Below are 18,278 nucleotides of genomic sequence, written 5' to 3'. Positions count from 1 at the left end.
GCGCCCCAGAAATATTTATATTCTGAGGGAGGATTTTTTCAACTGTGGAGTAGGGACAGCTGGGTGGCACAGTCGGTTAAGCATCTGCCTTTGGCTCAGGTTGTGATCCTGGGGTCCTGGTATTGAGTCCTGCATCAGACTCTGCTCAGAGGGGAGCCTGCTTGTCCCTCTCCCTGATGTTCCCTCTGCTTGTGCACTTGCATGCTCTCTCTCTCTCTCTCTGACAAATAAATAATATCTTAAAAAAAAAAGACTGGAGTAGTCTCTCTTTAAACACTTTAGCACAGCTTATAAAAGCATTGTATCAGTGGGTGGAAAAAAAGCATTGGTGGCATATTGGCTTTGTTAGGTAATAATCACAAAAGATACCTTGGATTGGACTGACAACACCAGTGGCCACGGTAAACAGGATGCTTTTCTGGAGGGTGCGTTTCTTAGGAAAATTTGCTTTAATTCTTGCTTCACTGATTTGGCTAATAGGCTACAGATTTTACTTTTTTAAAAATATTTATTTATTTCTTTATTTGCCAGAGAAAGAAAGAGTGAACACAAATAGGGGGAGCAGCAAGCAGAGGAGAGGGAGAACCAGGCTCCCCGCTGAGTGGGGAGCCCAATGTAGGACTCTATCCCAAGACCTTGACTTGGGATCATGACTTGAACCCAAGGCAGAGCTTAACAACTGAGCCACCCAGTCACCCCTAGGCTACCGATTTTAATGTGCAAGAAGGTGCATTATTATATTTGCTTTACTTTAGTGTCAGAGTAAGCTTTAAAAAATAGAGGCAAATGCCCCAAAACATACTGGGCCTTCAACAATTATTTGCCAAATAAGGGAAACAGTAAGTTGACAGAGATCACAAGTAGGGCCGAGAGGCAGGCAGAGAGAGAGAGAGAGAGAGAGAGGAGGAAGCAGGCTCCCTGCTGAGCCGAGAGCATGATGTGGGCCTCGATCCCAGGACCTTGGGAACTTGGACCTGGGATCATGACCTGAGCTGAAGGCAGACGCTTTAACCCACTGACCCACCCAGGCGCCCCTGGAAGATCATTATTAAACAGTTAGAAAAGTTTCACCCTCAGGGTGCACGGCTAGCTCAGTAGGTAAAGCACATGGCCCTCAATCTCAAGGTGGAGTTCAATCCCCAAGTTGGGTGTAGAGATTACTTAGGGGAAAAAAAAAAGGAAAGAAAGAAAAGTTTCAGCCCTTAAATGCTTAACCCTCCACTCAGGAAAAACTTGACTATCTCTAATGATATACCTTCATTATTTCAGCTAACACTTTAAAAAATATGTAAATTATTCACAAGATGTTCAAGGTCTAGTACTCATAATTTAAAAAAAAAAAGAGAAAGAGGATCACATGAAAGTAAAGACAGATTTAGTTTTCTGCCACTTCAGTGCAAGTGTGGAATATATTTTTCTTCAGTATTTCAGCCCTCCAAAGCCCACAGTCAACCAGATGCAGCAGCTGAAGTGCTTTGTAATTAGTCTTCTATTCTTCCTTCAATTAAAATTCCTGTGTACTGAGGGATCTCACCAAATGTTGATCTAATTATCTGATTAAAAAAAATCAGTGACAGTATGAATGACTGATTAATATAATTCACTTATTGATTGTGAAATGAAAGAGGAATAAATCTCTAGCTAGCAGAAGGACACAGGGTAATTTTGAGGAGGAAGCCCTCCTTACCTACTCCCTCTCAGAGTTCTCTACTCTGGAAAGTACATTATGCCAACATTTTTTAACATGTAACCAGCATATAAAAAATAAAAAGTATCATATGTCATAGATGTTTCAGAAGAGGTGAATGATGAGAATGTCTTATCTGATTTTGCATATTTTAAGTTTTCAGGGGCACCTGGGTGGGCTCAGTGGGTTAAACATCTGACTTTGGCTTAGGTCATGGTCTCAGGGTCGTGGGATCGAGCCCTGTGTCAGGTTGCATGAGGAATCTGCTTGTCCCTCTGCCTCTCCCTTTGCTCTTGATCGTGCATGCTCTCTCAAATAAATAAATGAATAAAATCTTTCTAAACACTTTTAAAAATAAAATTTCCCATATAAATAAATTTATAAATTAGAGAATAAGAATATTATTATTTTTTTCTTTACAAAGCATAGTCTCCATACATGTAGGGGTCAATGAAACACCTCTACAGAGAGGGTGGATTGGCATGTGTTTTTGGGTATTTAGCAGAATGAAAGTTTTATTGTTACTCTGTAAAATTATTTTCTTTCTACCATAGTAGGTATGTTTTATTGGGTATAAAATTTTTGTTGTGAGTTTGTTTGACATTAATTTTTTTTTTTTTTGTAGAATGGCAGAATGTAGTGACATTGGGAAGCTTTTCAAACATGGTTCGCTATAGTCACCCATTTATTTGTACACTGAGTCAAGTGAAGTCATACTCTACAAATGTTCAGAAGGAAGGACAGGGATCACAGACTCTCAGAGTGGAAAAAGTACCATCATTTGATGAAACAGGTGTGTATAAATCTTTTAAAATCATTTTTTTTCTATATACTGAAATAGCTTGTGTAAGATTATTTGTCCCTTGGAAAAAAAAAAAAGATTATTTGTCCCTTGAATGTTTGATAGAACTTATGTATAAAACTATCTGGGTTAATGTTTACTTTGTGGAAAGCTATTAAACTGCTAATTTACTTTCTTTTAATTTTTCTGCTTTTGACTCAGTTTTGGTAAGTTTTTTTTTCTGGGAGTTTGTCCACTTAAACTAAATTTTTAATTTACTGGCATCAAGTTCATAATAGTCTCTATATACTCTTAGCAGCATTTATAGTTTTATCTTTTTTTTTTTTTAATTCTTAATGGTGTTTGTCATTTTCTTGATTAATCTTGCCAGAACTCTGTCCATTTTCTTATTTTTCCAAGTAGTATCTTTTTACTTTGAATATTTATATTATATGTTTGTTTCCTGTTTGGTTAATTTTTATTCTTTCCTTAGTTATATCCTCCTGTTTTGTTTGTGCTTATTCTGTCATTCATTTTTAAATGATCAGATAGCTGTATTGTTCATTAATTCTGTACCTTCCTTTTCTTCTAAAGTAGGTGTTTAAGCCACCATAGCTCTGGTGGATTTGACAGTCTTTCCTTCAACAGTTGTCCCTAAACTTTCGCTTTATATATTTTGTAGCTATGTTATTAGATACATAAACATTTAGAGTCATTACATAACACTGATGCATTACACCCTTTCTTTTTATGTAACAACTCTTTTTTTTTTAGTGTCTCTACCAGATGTTATTAGTATTTGCCTGTTTTCCCATCAATTTTAACCTTTTTTTGTCCTGATTTGAATCTTTGTCTTATAATTAGAAATTTAGTCTGTTTATATTTACTGTTATTACTGATATATTTGAGCATATTTCTGCCATTGTCTCATGAGCTTCCTTGTGGGATTTTTAAAAATTTTTTAAATTAAATTTAATTTTTTGAAGATTTTATTTATTTGTCAGAGAGAGAGAGAGAGAGCGAGCACAGGCAGGCAGAAGTAAAGGAAGAAGCAGGCTTCCAGCTGAGCAGGGAGCCTGATGTGGGACTTGATGCCAGGACCCTGGGATCATGACCTGAGCTGAGGCAGATGTTTAACTGACTGAGCCACCCAGGCGTCCCTGGTTTTTGTTGTTTTTTTTTTAAATTTCTTTTTTGCCTTTTTTTTCCCTTTTTTCTCTCTGCATTATCCTTTCTCCCCCATGTGCGCACACATACATGCACTAGCTTGGGAGTTAAATACTCTGTGTACTTCAGAGTCTAAAGGTAATTAAAAAGCTTAACATTCCTGTGACTTTAACAATGACACCTACTCTTCTACCTTAGATGCTGGGACTGGCATTGCTCTCAGTGACCACACTGTCAAGCTCCTTTTCTGGTATGACAGTACATTTGGCTACAGCAACCGGGTGGTGGATGTTATGATCCACATGGCCTTCAGGGAGTAAGAGCCCTCTAAACCACCACCCTCAGTGAGAGCAAAAGGAAGAGAGAGGCCCTCAGCTGCTGAGAAGTATTTGCCATAACTCATCCCCAATACACTGAGAATCTCCCAACCTCCAAAGTTTCCACCCTTGAAGAAAAGGAGAGGCTTGGAGAGCCCTACATTGTTATGAACACCAATAAAGTATGCTCTACCCAGCCAAAATAAATAAATAAAGTCTATTTTGTATGAAAAAAAAAAAAGCTTAACATATTTTTCTGAAAAATATAAAGAACTTAGAATCCTTTAATTCTGGTCACTTTGTCCCAACTCACATGCTATTTATTGGCTAGTATTTTGTGTCTGTTCTGATCTATCCCTTCTATACAATATACATCATTATTTGTTCAAATATCTCTAAAATCCTTGTTAACCACCTTTTCTTATTTCTCTGGTCTGTCTGATGTAGTACATCTTATACAAGTTCCTTTAGGTGAGGATCTTTTTATGGTAAAGGCAATTTAAGATGTTATTCCAGTGTCTTTTGGGTTCTGTTGCTGTTGAGAAGTCCATATCATGCTTTTGTTCTCATGTTTTTTCTATTTTATTGCTTTTTAAATTTGATTAACTTTATTTTGAAAGTCTTTTTCTTTGGTGTAAGCTGCAATTATACTATGTATGTTTTCTGCATACTAGGTCTGTATTTCTGTGTATTTATCCTGCTTGAGATTTGTTGGGCTTCCAGGAACTGAGGATTAGTATTATTCTGTAATTCTCTGTCACTCTCTATTACCTTTTCTTGGTTCTCTCTTTAAAAAATGTATTATTTATTTAAAGATTTATTTATTTGAGAGAGAGACTGAGCAAGCTCATGGGGAGTGTCAGAGGGAGACAGAGAGAGAACCTAAGTAGATGAGGAGTCTGGTGTGCGGGTTGATTTCATCACCCTGAGATCACAACCTGAGCCGAAACCAGGAGTCTCACCCACACTTAACTGACTTGCTACCTAGATGCCCCTTTGCTCATTTATTTTTAAGATTTTTAAGTAATCTGTACACCCAACATGGGGCTTGAACTCTAAACCCTGAGATCAAGAGTCACATGTTTCACTGACTGAGTCAGTTTTCAGTTATCTTGTATCTCTTTTTGGAACTCTAAGAATTATGTTAGATCTTTTTGCTTTATTTTCCATGTCTCTAAATCTCTCTGTTGTATTTTGTATTTCTTTATCTTTCTGGCCTGAATTCTGGATTATTTTCTTAGATCTGTCTAGTTTGCTAATTCCCTTGTTAGTTAGCCTCTGATCTACTGGTTGATATGTATGTTGGGTTTGTGTGTGTGTGTTTTTAAGGTTTTATTTATTAGACAGAGAGAGACACAGCGAGAGAGAGAACACAAGCAGTGGGAGAGGGAGAGGGAGAGGGAGAAGCAGACTTCCCGCTGAGCAGGGAGCCTGAGGCAGGGCTCAGCCTGAGCCAAAGGCAGACACTTAACCGACTGAGCCACCCAGGTACCCCGTATGTTGGGTTGTTAATTTCAATGATTATATTTTTCATTTCTAGAAATTGTTTATTTTTCACCTTGCTTATTTGTTTTCTTGTTCCTTAAGTTTTCAAACTCCTGTTTTATCACTTACCATATTAAATGTGTCTATTTTACATTCTGTAAATGAAAATTGTATCTGAAATTTTTTCATTCTTACTGTATTATCTTTTTACTTTGTGCACTCATTCATGATGCTATGTCTTTGTTTTTTAATTGAGAATTATTCATTTTCCATGGAGTTTAGTATTTTGGAACTATTCAAAGTCTCTCTGGATTGAAGATGCGTTTCTGCATAGTTTGCTTGTGCCTCACTTAGCTGCTGGGAGTACAGCCTGGGACCAAATTAACTTAAATTCTTTGCTCTAGACTATTTAGACCACTTTGGTAGCATGAATTCAGACTGCAGACTTGTGTGAGGGCTGACTTAGCCTTATGTTTTTCATCCCCACTATTTAACACCAAAGGAGAGGTTGGCATGCTTTCTTGCTGTCCCTTCTGTGTGTGTGCTTTTTTTTTTTTTTTTTAAGTTCACAGTTATGCTGTCTGTCTAGCTTTTTTTCTGGGAGTCTCCTGTTAGATGTTCCATCTGGAATAGAATGTAGTCGTCTTCTCCTGTCTCTCATGCCCCTAACAGCAATGGAAGTAGAAGCTCAAAGACTATAAACCTCAACAGAGGGACACCTGGGTGGCTCAGTTGTTAAGCTCTGCCTTGGGCTCAGGTCATGATTCCAGGGTCCTGGGATTGACTCCCACATCGGGTTCCCTGCTCAGTGGGAAGCTGCTTCTCCCTCTCCCACTCTCCCCCAGCCCCGCTTGTGTTCCCTTTCTAACTGTCTCTGTCTCTCTGTCAATTTAAAAAAAAAAAAAAAAAAAAACTTAAAAAAAAAAACCACCTCAACAGAAATCTCAGGGGAAAGGTTGCTTGGCTTTGGTGTTCTCACTTAGTGTGTAGAGGTTCAGCTTTCCTTTTGTTTTTGCCCTCTTTGCATCATTTTTTGTGAGCTTAGCAATGTGTTTGAAAAGATTGCGTCCAGGATATCTAATCTGCTGTGCAGCATTAAAATGAAGTCCTTTATTCATCTATTTATTCAAGAAGTGTTTTACTTTTAAGGGTTTTTATTTATTCGTTTTGGAGATAGAACAGGGGGAGGAGCAGAGGGAGCGGGCTAAGCAGACGCTGCTCTGAGGGCAGAGCCAGACTCCGGGCTCTATCCCACATCCCTGAGAGCATGATGTGAGTCAAAATCAAGAGTTGGACGCTAAACTGACTTGGCCATCCAGGCACCCCAAGATGTAGTTATTGAACGCTTTTTATATGGCAGCAAAATAGAATGACTCTGAGTTTATTAATAAAATGAAAATTAAAACAAAGTTAAGCAAAGAAAAATAATACTGCATGGTAAATACCACGGCGGAGGAAATACTGTGTGCTGCAGAAGTACTTAGAGGGGTATTGAACTGAGTCTTTAATGGTTGAGAAAATTTTCCATGAGGAAACGCTACCTAGTTAGGGACCTAAAAAAAAAGTAGGTACTGGTGTGATGAATGGTAGAGAAAGGCAAAACCGCAAGTGTTTTAGTGTGTGATTAGGTTAGTGAGTATGGAACCTGGTGGTGATGTTGGTAGTTTTGAGAGCACAAGGGATGAATATCAGGTGGTCAGCAAAGTCAGATCAAGGTTTTGTTGAGGAATTTGGACTTTGTTTTCTAGACACTGGGAATCTGTTAGAGTATTTTAAGTAGGGGAAGTACTTGATCAGATTTCAAGTTTTAGAAAGAAAATAGTTGCTTACTAGAAACCCCATTGGAAAGGAAGGAGAGTGAGAGCAGTATTAAAAATGAGGGTCTAGACTAAGATAATGGCGATGCTTTTTTTAAGTGAGTAGATGAACTGGAGATTTAGGAGCTGCATAATTAGGACTTGGTGATTGAATTTAGGAAAAAGAGAAGAAGATCAAGTAAAGCATAGTGCCTGGTTAATGACTGGATTGGATGATTGTATAGATGATTCATTGATTTCTAAAATTGGGAATACCAAAACGAGTGTGTATTTTAATGAGAAGATGGTGATTTAGTTTTGGACATCTGAACTGTAGGTGCCTCTGTGACATCTTAACAGATGACTGGTAGGCAGTTGGGTGTGCTGCTTTTCTGCAGTGAGACATCATCATCTCATCATCTCTTGGCTGGATTACTGCCTACTCCCTGGGCTCCATGCTTCTACTCTCTCATGCTCGTTATTCTTCAGCCAAACCAGCTTCCCTTTGGTTCTTAGTAAATAAAAAACCTCGTTCTCATTATAGGGCTTTTGCTCTAGGTGCTTTCTCTTTCCAAGGTGACCTTCTACACATGGCTGACCCTTTTTGGTCACTTATATCTTAGTTAAAATGTCAACTCTGCACAAAGTCATTCTTTAATCATTTCATCTAAAGTAGCCACCCATTCAGTTGGTTCAGCATGTCTGCCTTTGGCTCAGGTCATGATCTCAGGGTCCTTGGATTTAGCCCTGTGTGGGGCTCCCTGCTCAGCAGGGAGTCTGCTTCTCCCTCTGCCCCTCTGCCTTGCTTGTATGTGTATGCATGTGCTCTCTCTTACTCTGTCTCTCAAATAAATAAATAAAACCTTAAAAAAAAATAAAGTGGCCACCCAGTCAGTCTTTAATATTAGCCTAACTTTAATTCTCTCTGTGAGTAGCAGTTAATACCGATTGATATTTTCAATATTTCTTTTATTTCTCATTCCCTCCTTGTTTCTAAAGCCCCATAAAAGCAGGAGACTCAGTGCCTAGAGCAGTGGTTTGCACGAAGTAGGGGTTTAATAAATATTTGTAAATGAGTAAATGCAGAGTTCTAACGGGGAGAGATTTAGGATTAGCTATTAACTATACCCAGGAGATAACTGAAGTCATGAGTGTGTTTGGGGCAGTTCAGGAAGGGAGTTCAGAGTGAGGAGATAAGATCTTCCAGTACAGAAATCCCCAGTGAGTCAGGGGCAGATGAAAGAGGAGAAACCTGCGGAGAATACTTAAAAAGGAGCAGCCTGGAGAGGTGGGAGGGAAGCCAAGGGGAATATGGTGTCAGAAGAAGAGAGTGTTTGAGGAATAATAAACATTTCAAGACTACCTTTTCTTCAGTTGGATGCCTTTCACAGGGGATTATCTTATAGATTCCTCGAGAAACCTGTGCTTGTGTTTACAGTGCCTGTTTTTCATCCTTTTTCCTAAGCCCCATCCTCCCTCTGGGCTTCCTGTGCAGTTTTAACCAATTCTTTCTCTTTTCCTTGTGGTGATGGAGAATTGCAGGGACGAATATTGATTGAGAGTTTGCTATTAGAAGATGAAGGTATGGAGAGTGTAATGAGTCCCTCAGTTCCAGAAATAAGCATATTTATTGGAACATAGAAATGGGAAAAGAAACAAGTGATAAAATCATACAATTCAGGAAAAAATATGTTATAATACTCTTCTGAGGTGAACATAGATTCAGGCAAAAGCACTTAATGTTGGTTCTACTATACAGAATGTTTGAAATTGAAATCCATGACCAGGTTTCCTTTTTCTCTGCTGACTGAAATAAAAATGGTAGTTTATTTTCTTATATTAGAAATACATTGTTTACTGATGGTTTCATTTTGGGCTCAATTTTTCAGAATTTGCTTAGGTCAAATTAGAACTTGTTAGCCATTAGATAGATAGCAAGTAATTGCTTGATTGAAAGATAATTTGTATATTTAAGGATTTGAGATTGACTTTTGAATAATTCAAATCACATGGTAAAGTCAGGAACAGCTCATTAAGAGGCAGAGACTTGCTAAGGAATCCTTAAATTTTTAAGGAGCATTCAGATGTTTTAAATTTTAGTAAAATTAGTTTTAATTTTGCTAATGACAGCAGATGTGTGGCAAACAGCCAGGGGTTGAGCTTTAAACAAGTGTCTAGAGATATTCATGGATAGACTATCTAGTTATTTATTGAAATCATAAAGATTCTACTCCAGTGATAGAATATAAGTTTATAAAAATGTTGGTGTGCCAAATAAGTATTCATACCTGTTTTTGAACCATTTACTTGCATTTCTTGTTTATGATTCTTAGCACTATATTATTAGAAGCATCTAGACAGTTTGTAGTGAGAAAAATATCCAGAAATAGCAGTCTTAGAGCAGATTGTTTCATGTGATGTGGTTGAATTATTTTGATCATTGTGGAAAAGTGGGTTGTCTCTGAAACTTTTGACGGTAGATTTTAGCTGTTCAGATACTAGGTGAGTGATGAAATGTTTTCCCTTACTTTTGTCTGCGCTATTCTCTCTTCCCACAACAAAATTTTAAGAAATTGATATATAGATTTTTATAAAGATGCTTTAGAATTTGCAAATAAATTAAAAAAGAGAAAAATGAAATCATATTGAACTGTTTGGTGTCAAGTGTTGTAAGCTGTAGTTATTAATTAGTGTGTTTTAAATTTTTTTTAAATTTTTTAAGTAATCCCTGAACCCAGTGTGGGCTTAACTCACAACCCCGACATCAAGAGTTGCATGCTCTACCAACTGAGACAGCCAGGCACCCCTAAATAGGAGTGTTTGATACTATCATGATATACTTAGGATTTGATGTATAGTTAAAGCCTTTTGGATTTTGCATATGTGTTTTAGTTATCAAAACATAATGTACCATGTTAAGTCATTTCTCCAGTTCACTAAAAAAACCCCTAAGGATATACTAAAAATTAGATGTAAGATTTTTGCTTTTATTTTTTTATTTTTGAAGATTTTATTTATTTATTTTTAAGAGAGGGAGAGAGGCACAGAGGGAAAAGCAAACTCTCCACTGAGCAGGGAGCCAGATGTGGGACTCAGTCCCAGGACCCTGAGATTGTGAGCTGAGCTGAAGGCAGATGCATAACTGACTGAGCCACCCAGGTGTCCTTTGCTTTTATTTCAAAGAGCTTTGCCTTTGTTAGTGCCTAGGCTGTTGGCATGTAATTTATCTGTAAAACAATGGCTTAGGCAGAAATTCTTATCAAGATAGCATTTTGAATAGATGCTTTCAGGTGTCTGTTCTACTTTTCCTTGGAGTGATAGGTAAAATATAGAAAGAGAAAACTGAAGAAACAACTGGACTCAGAAAAAGTTGTGCTGTGTCCAAGGAGTGTAACAGAAGGTGCTGGACTGTGGTCTGTAATCAGGCATTGGCCACCAGGGGTTTGGTTTGGTTAGGATAATAGATCTACAGGCGCTACATGCATAGCCAGGTGCTGGAGTCAGACTCATTGTGTGAACTTACCCACACGCTCACATATCGGAGGCTAAACTGGCTTCTTCCATTAGTTATGTGAGGCTTTGTCTTGTAGGAAGTTGTAAGTTAGGGAGGCAAGAGGGAAAAAGAGGAATTGGATCCTGCTATTTGCTGGTTTTAAGACTGGATCGAGGGGGTGGGAATTTCAAACTGGCGGTAGGAAATCTGGTTCAAGACAGACAGAACAGGGGCGCCTGGGTGGCTCAGTGGGTTAAGCCGCTGCCTTCGGCTCAGGTCATGATCTCAGGGTCTTGGGATCGAGTCCCGCATCAGGCTCTCTGCTCAGCAGGGAGCCTGCTTCCCTCTCTCTCTCTGCCTGCCTCTCTGTCTACTTGTGATTTCTCTCTGTCAAATAAATAAATAAAATCTTTAAAAAAAAAAAAGACAAAGATCAGATTGAGTTTTGAGGTAGAGCATGAGGAGAATGAAAGGATATATCTTATTCAGAATAGGATACTAATTAACAATTAGTTAATTAATAGGATTGTAATCTCCCAAACATAAAAATACACAAAGGATCATATTGCAATGTGTACATTTCAACAAATCAACACATTATACACCTTAAACTTATAAAATCTTGTATGTCAATTGTATCAATAAAAAAATAAAAATGCATGAAAAATCCTAGCTGTAAGAAAGCCAACAAAATCAAATGTGTATTATCTCTAGATGATGCTAAAATAACAGCCTGAATTGCTTTAAAATAAGTTTAATATCCTCAGAAAAATAAGTGAAGTACTCATATTTGAAATACATACTGGCAGAGTAAAACCAGAACAAATATATCTGGAAAAGAGCCAACTAGAAATCTTAGAAATGAAAGTGTAGTCACTAAAATAAGAATTTAATAGATTAGGGGCACCTGGGTGGCTCAGTAGGTTAAGTGTCTGACTCTTGGTTTTGGCTCGGGTCATGATCTTAGGGTCCTGGGATCGAGCCCTGTGGTGGGATCAGCTTGAGATTTTATCTCCCTCTTTCCCTACCTACCCCTCTGGCTCCTTCTCACTCTCGAAAAATAAATTAAAAAAATTTTTTTAAAAGATTTTATTTATTTATTTGACAGACAGAGGTCACAAGTAGGCAGAGTGGCAGGCAGAGAGAGAGGAGGAAGCAGGCTCCCTGCTGAGCAGAGAGCCCAATGTGGGGTTTGATCCCAGGACCCTGATATCATGACCTGAGCGGAAGGCAGAGGCTTTAACCCACTGAGCCACCCAGGTGCCCCTAAATAAATCTTTTTTTTTTTTTCAAAGATTTATTTATTAGAGAGAGATCACAAGCAGGCAGAGAGAGAGAGAAGCAGGCTTCCTGCTGAGCAGAGAGCCCGATGTGGGGCTCGATCCCAGAACCCTGAGATCATGACCTGAGCTGAAGGCAGTGGCTTAACCCACTGAGCCACCCAGGTGCCCCCCTAAATAAATCTTTAAAACAAAAGTCTTTTTTTTTTTTTAAGGTTTTATTTATTTATTTGACAGACAGAGATCACAAGTAGGCAGAGAGGCAGGCAGAGAGAGAGGGGGAAGGAGGCTCACTGCTGAGCAGGGAGCCCAATGCGGGGCTCGATCCCAGGACCCTGGGATCATGACCTGAGCTGAAGGCAGTGGCTTAACCCACTGAGCCACCCAGGTGCCCCAAAACAAAAATTTAATAGATCAAATAGTCATCGTCAAGTAGAGGATTAGTAAATTGAATTGACCTTTTGTGTGCATAGGGAAGCAAAAAGATTAAAAAAAAATGAAAAGGCACTTAAAAGGCATAAAGCTCTTGGCTACATTTAATAGGCCATTTCAGAGAGAATAGAGAATTTGTTGGGAAGGCCTGTGGTTTCTTCAACTGCTTTTCTCTTTTAAAACCCATGTGGCAAGCCCTGCAGCAGGAGTAGGAGAGACAGTAAATTCTGTGTTTACCAGAGCATTTTACACTGCTGCACTGAGGGCACATGCATCTTCAGTGGGACTTGGAATTCTGGAGAGTTGTCTTTATGAAAAACTGGTTATAATTTTCTTTAAATCCCATCTCTTAGTTTTCCCTTTTGTTATATTTCGGGGAACATCGAGAAACCATGAACAACTTTAGTAAATCAGAATTTGACTTCCGTTTCTTCATGAAGGCTTTACTGCCAAGGACATTCTGGACCAAAAAATTAATGAAATTTGGTCTTCTGATAATAAGGATGCCTTCTCTATCGCAGACCTGGGAGGCATTCTAAAGAAACATATGAGATGGTTAAAAGTTCTTCTTTGGGGGCACCTGGGTGGCTCAGTGGGTTGGGCCTCTGCCTTCAGCTCAGGTCATGATCTCAGGGTCCTGGGATCGAGCCCCACATTGGGCTCTCCGCTCAGCGGGGAGCCTGCTTCCTCTTCTCTCTTTGCCTGCCTCTCTGCCTACTTAAAAAAAAAAAAAAAGTTCTTCTTTGGGTCATCCCCTTTTATGCATTCAAATGCAATGATAGAACCATAGTGAAGACCAAACTTGGGACAGAGATCACAAGTAGGCAGAGAGGCAGGCAGAGAGAGAGGAAGCAGGCTCACTGCTGAGTAGGGAGCCCGATGCGGGGCTCGATCCCAGGACCCTGGGATCATGACCTGAGCTGAAGGCAGAGGCTTAACTCACTGAGCCACCCACGCGCCCCAGATGATGACTTCTGATAGTGAAGTCAAACTGATGAAAATTGCCAAGTTACATCCAAAGGTAAAGTGGGTTTTGCAGATTGCCACTGATGATTCCAAAATAGTCCGTCTCAATTTTAAATTTGATGCCACACTCAAAACCAGCAGGATTCTTTTGGAATGGGTGAGAGAGCTAAACATTGATTCCATTGGTGTCAGCTCCTACGTGGGAAGTGGCTGTACGGAGCCTGAGAGCTTTGTGCAGGCCATCTCTGATGCCCGCTGTGTCTTTGACATGGGAGCTGAGGTTGGCTTCAGCATGTATCTGCTTGATATCAGTGGTGGCTTTCCTGGATCTGAGGATGGAAAGCTTAAATTTGAAGAACTCAGTATCAAATTTATCAGTTATAAACCCTGCACTGGACAAGTATTTCCCGTCAGAGTCAGACTTGGGATTGAGAATCATAGCTGCGCCTGGCAGATATTACATTGCATTAGCTATTGTGCTCGCAGTTAATATCATTGCCAAAAAAACTCATATTAAAGGATCACACAGGCTCTGATGAGGGTGAGTCGAGTGAACCAGACTTTATGTATTACATGAATGATGGAGTATATGGATCATTTAATTGGATCCTTTATGATCGTGCACATGTGAAGTCCCTTCTGCAAAATAGACGCAAACTGGATGTGAGGTACCATTCAGCTAGCGTATTGGGACTGACGTGTGATGGCCTTAATCACATTGTTGAGAGCTGTGATTTGCCCAAGAGGCATGTGGGCGATTGGATATTCTTTGATAAAATGGGTGTTCACACTGTTGCTGCTGCTTCTGCTTTGGATGGGTACCAGAGGCCAGCTGGGTGCTATAAAATTTAGGGGCTGACATGGCAACTGATGTAGCAAATCCAGAATCAGGACTTCCTGCCCTAAGTAGAGGACTAGGACGTCAGCCCCCTGCCTGCATCCTGTGCCTGGGAGAGGAGGACAATAAGTTCCCCCGCTGCCTGTCCTTCAGCTAGCATTCGCGTGTGGGTGCCATTCCTGTAGCTGTTAACTTCAAGTCTAGCTTGGGTTGTGGGATTTGAAGGGACAATTTAAATTAATTACTGCTAGTTTTGAAATGTCTTTGTAAGAAAGGTTGGCATGGATGCAACAATATGGAAGGCTAGGGAGATGAAGTCATTTGTCTGTGTTCCTGTGGAAACTAATTGAATTTTTGTTTTTAATGGGAGTTTTATTTACCTGTCATACATGCTACTGAAGAGTGCCCCTCAGCTGCTGAGCAAGCATTTGTAGCTTATACTTCGGCAGAATGGGCCAAAAGCTTAGTGTTGTGACCTGTTTTCAAAATAAAGTATCTTGGGGTGCTTGGTTGCCTCAGTCATTTGGGTGGGCGTCCTACTCTTGGTTTTGGTTCAAGTCATGATCTCATGGTCCTAGAGGCAGGCTCTGCGTTGAGCTCTGCGCTCAGCGAGAAGTCTTCTTAGGATTCTTTCCCTCTTCCTGCCCCTCCCTCTCTGCTCCTCTTCCTGATAAATTTCTTTTTGAGGGTCACCTTGGTGGCTCAGTTGGTGGAGCCTGAGTCTCTTGATCTCAGGGTTATAAGTTAAAGCCCTACATTGGGTGAAGAGATTGCTTAAAAATAAAATCTATATTAAAAAATATCTTGAAATTTAAAAGAAAAAAGAAAAAGCTAAGTGACTGTCCTGAATTTTGTTTTGAGCTCCAAAAAGGGAATAGATTTAAACATTTGTGTGTATTGTTTAGCTTTTTTTTTTTTACTTTATTGTGTGGTAACTTATTGTGTGTATGCTTTTGTGTTTTACATTCTTCATTACATTTTGGTAAGATTTATCCTAATGGTATATGTGTCTGGTTCATTCATTTTCATGGGGATAATTAGAGTACATACTTTTGAGGGTTGCGTGAATTAAATGAGTTGATAAATGCAAAGTGCTTAGAATAAATAGGGGTTGTCACATAGTAAAGGGTCAAAGAAAGATGGCCATTATTATATTTATAATATTCACTACTGTAAAATCTATGACTATAACAGGGTATAACTGTCAATGCTTGTAGACATTTGGGTGGTTTCCAATTTGAAGCAACAGACCAGTGCTGCTCTGAAATACCATTTACTTTTCTCCTTGTACTCTTGTGCAAGTTTCTATTAAGGCAAATAAATTGCCCTAGAAGTAGAATTTGCTAGGTCATAGGTTATGCTTGTGTTCAACTGTATCAGATAATGGCAACTTGTTTAGCAAGGTAATTGTGTCTGTTTGTATTTCTACCAGCAGTATATGAATTCTCATTGCTCCAATCCTTGCCAACATTAGATATTGATGTATTTCTTCATTTTCTTCTAATGATGGTTGTAAAATGGCTTCTTTTAGTTTCATTTGGGTTTTGTCCATAATGAGGCAGCCATTTCTTCATATGTTTATTTGTTATTCACATATCCTTCCTTTCTTACTGTCTTCTCTGTTTTTCTAATGATTTTTTTTTCTTGTTGATCTAGAGTAATTCTTAAATATTGGTAGTTATCATTTGTTGATCCTATTTATTAGAAATATCTTTTCCCAATTTGAAGCTTTTCTTTTCTTTTTTTAAAGGATCTTTTGGGCGCCTGGGTGGCTCAGTGGGTTAAAAGCCTCTGCCTTCGACCCAGGTCATGATCCCAGAGTCCTGGGATCAAGCCCCACATTGGGCTCTCTGCTCAGCAGGGAGCCTGCTTCCTCTCTCTCTACTTGTGGTCTCTGTCAAATAAATAAATAAATAAAATCTTTAAAGGCTCTTTTGATGGACAGAAGTTTTGAATTTTGATTTAGCAGAATATACCCATTTTTTCTTGTTTAAGAAATCTGTCTGTACCATAAAAATATTCTCTGTTGTCTGTTAGGTGTGTAAATGCCTTAACATGTAAATCTTTACCTGAAATTGCCTGTTTATGGGGTGAGGTATATTTAATTTTTAATTTTTATTTAATTACTAATTTATTTTGGGGGAGGGAGTTGTACAGTTGTCCCAGTAGCCACTTGATAGTCATCCTTTCCTCATATTGTATCTCTACAATAGTTTTTTTACCCCCAAGATTTTATTTATTTATTTGAGAGAGAGAGCACAAGCAGGGGAAGGAGTAGAGGGAGAGAAAGAGGGACAAACAGCCGCCCACTAAGGAGGAATCCCAGCATGGGTCTTGATCCCAAGCCCCTGAGATCATGACCTGAGCCAAAGTCAGATGCCTAACTGACTGAGCCACTCTAGGTGCCCCTCTAGAGTAGTTTTGAGTAAAAGAATTCATAGTATTTGTCATCATTTTGTTCCTTATTTTAAGATTTTATTTATTTATTTGTTAGAGAGAGAGAGAGAGAGAGAGAGTGAGAGAGAGAGTATGAGAGGGGGAGAAGGTCAGAGGGAGAAGCAGACTCCCTGCGGAGCTGGGAGCCCGATGCGGGACTCGATCCTGGGACTCCGGGATCATGACCCACGCCGAAGGCAGTGGCTCAACCAACTGAGCCACCCAGGCACCCTGTTCCTTATTTTAAAGAAACGCATCTAAATTTTTCACCATTGAGTATGTTTGTTAGAAGTTTGTTTTATTTTTTAAGGAAATCCCTTATGTTAATTTTCAAAAGTTTGAAAGTTGTATGGGTGTTGAATATTAGTGAATGCTTTTTCTTTTGCTCCTGAAATGATTCTATAGCTCTTGTTCTTCAGTCTGTTAATTAGGGGCATTGATAGGTTTACTAATGTTTGACTACTCTTGAATTCCTAGGATAAATACAATTTGGTCTATCATGTATTATCTTTTATATACATTGCCAGATTGTTAGCTAATATTAAGTTTATAGGTTTGTATGAAAACAACTACTTATTGTTACTTTTTTAATAAACTTTATAGCAGAAAATATAGGCGCTGAACTGAAAGCTCCACTTATTAAGCAAGAGCCTCTCCAAGTAAGAGGTAAATATATTTTATTCTGTTTTTCATTATAATAGTGTTTTGAATATACAAAATTAGTTTATATAGAGCTCTGTATAATTGTATTATTCTGAGTATACTGCCTATTTTTATTTTTCTTTAAATATACTGACTGTAAAGATTTATACTCCTGCTTATAAGCTAATTTCTACTGAAGTTCATTTTGCATTTGGGTTATAAATTTGGTGGTAATTATTTTTTCAAAAGCCCAAAGAAGGAAGTAATGGCAAATAAAAGTCACCCATTGCTTTATCATTTTTAGAAAAGTAATGTGATTAAACAGACCAGTACCTTTCAGTTCCAGCATGTTCAAATCCAAATAGAGTTTGGACATTCTTGTCCAACTTTCTTCTTTAGGAATAACTGAGTGACGAAGGCAGTCTTGTTTGCAGCTCTGCTCTTTGTAATGAACTCTGTCTCCTGTCTACAAAGCAGCGTGTTTGACAAGGGCAGTAACTCTGTGACTAGAAGCACCATGGCTTTGACATCAGACAAAAGTGGATTCAGTTTGTGGTTCCAGGATGTATTAACTGTATGACCTTGGGCATTTTCCCTGTGCCACAGTTTTCTCCCCTATAAGACTATGCTAAAAATGGGATTTCTTTTCTAGGATAACCTTGAAGATGATCCGTAGCATATATAGTGACAGTTAAGAATAATTAACATTGATAGCTGTCACCATCGTCAATACCCTGGCCAGGATAGGCCAATAGGGATTTCTGTATACTTTGAAGAAATCTTTAAAAAGTAATTTAAAAAAAACACTCAGTTTTTCAGAAGAAAGAATAATTATTTGCTCCAGAGGAGCTCATCTGGGTATAGAATTTTAGGATTATTAGAGTAAGCCAGTTTAGAGACTTGAAACTCACAGAAAAAGAATCCTGAACTTCCTTAGATGTATTTTTTTCAAATAAAG

At 38.7% G+C, this 18,278-nt stretch overlaps 1 protein-coding gene and 1 pseudogene across 1 annotated transcript in view; both read left to right on the top strand.

Annotated features, from left to right (window-relative positions):
• The window catches only part of SLC30A9 (solute carrier family 30 member 9), an 86,236-nt gene that overhangs the window by 9,143 nt on the left and 58,815 nt on the right, over positions 1-18,278 (top strand). The window contains exons 2-3 of the mRNA XM_044224131.1: positions 2,313-2,480; positions 17,282-17,344. Coding sequence (XP_044080066.1) covers positions 2,313-2,480; positions 17,282-17,344 — 231 coding nt within the window. The remainder of the gene's footprint in view (positions 1-2,312; positions 2,481-17,281; positions 17,345-18,278) is intronic.
• Positions 13,403-14,427, top strand: LOC122889639 (annotated as a pseudogene).

The sequence above is a fragment of the Neovison vison genome, chromosome 11 (genome assembly GCF_020171115.1).
Source record: "Neovison vison isolate M4711 chromosome 11, ASM_NN_V1, whole genome shotgun sequence".
NCBI lineage: Eukaryota > Metazoa > Chordata > Mammalia > Carnivora > Mustelidae > Neogale > Neogale vison.
The sequence above is the reverse complement of the archived record's forward strand: the minus strand, read 5'-3'. Positions and strand labels throughout refer to the sequence as shown.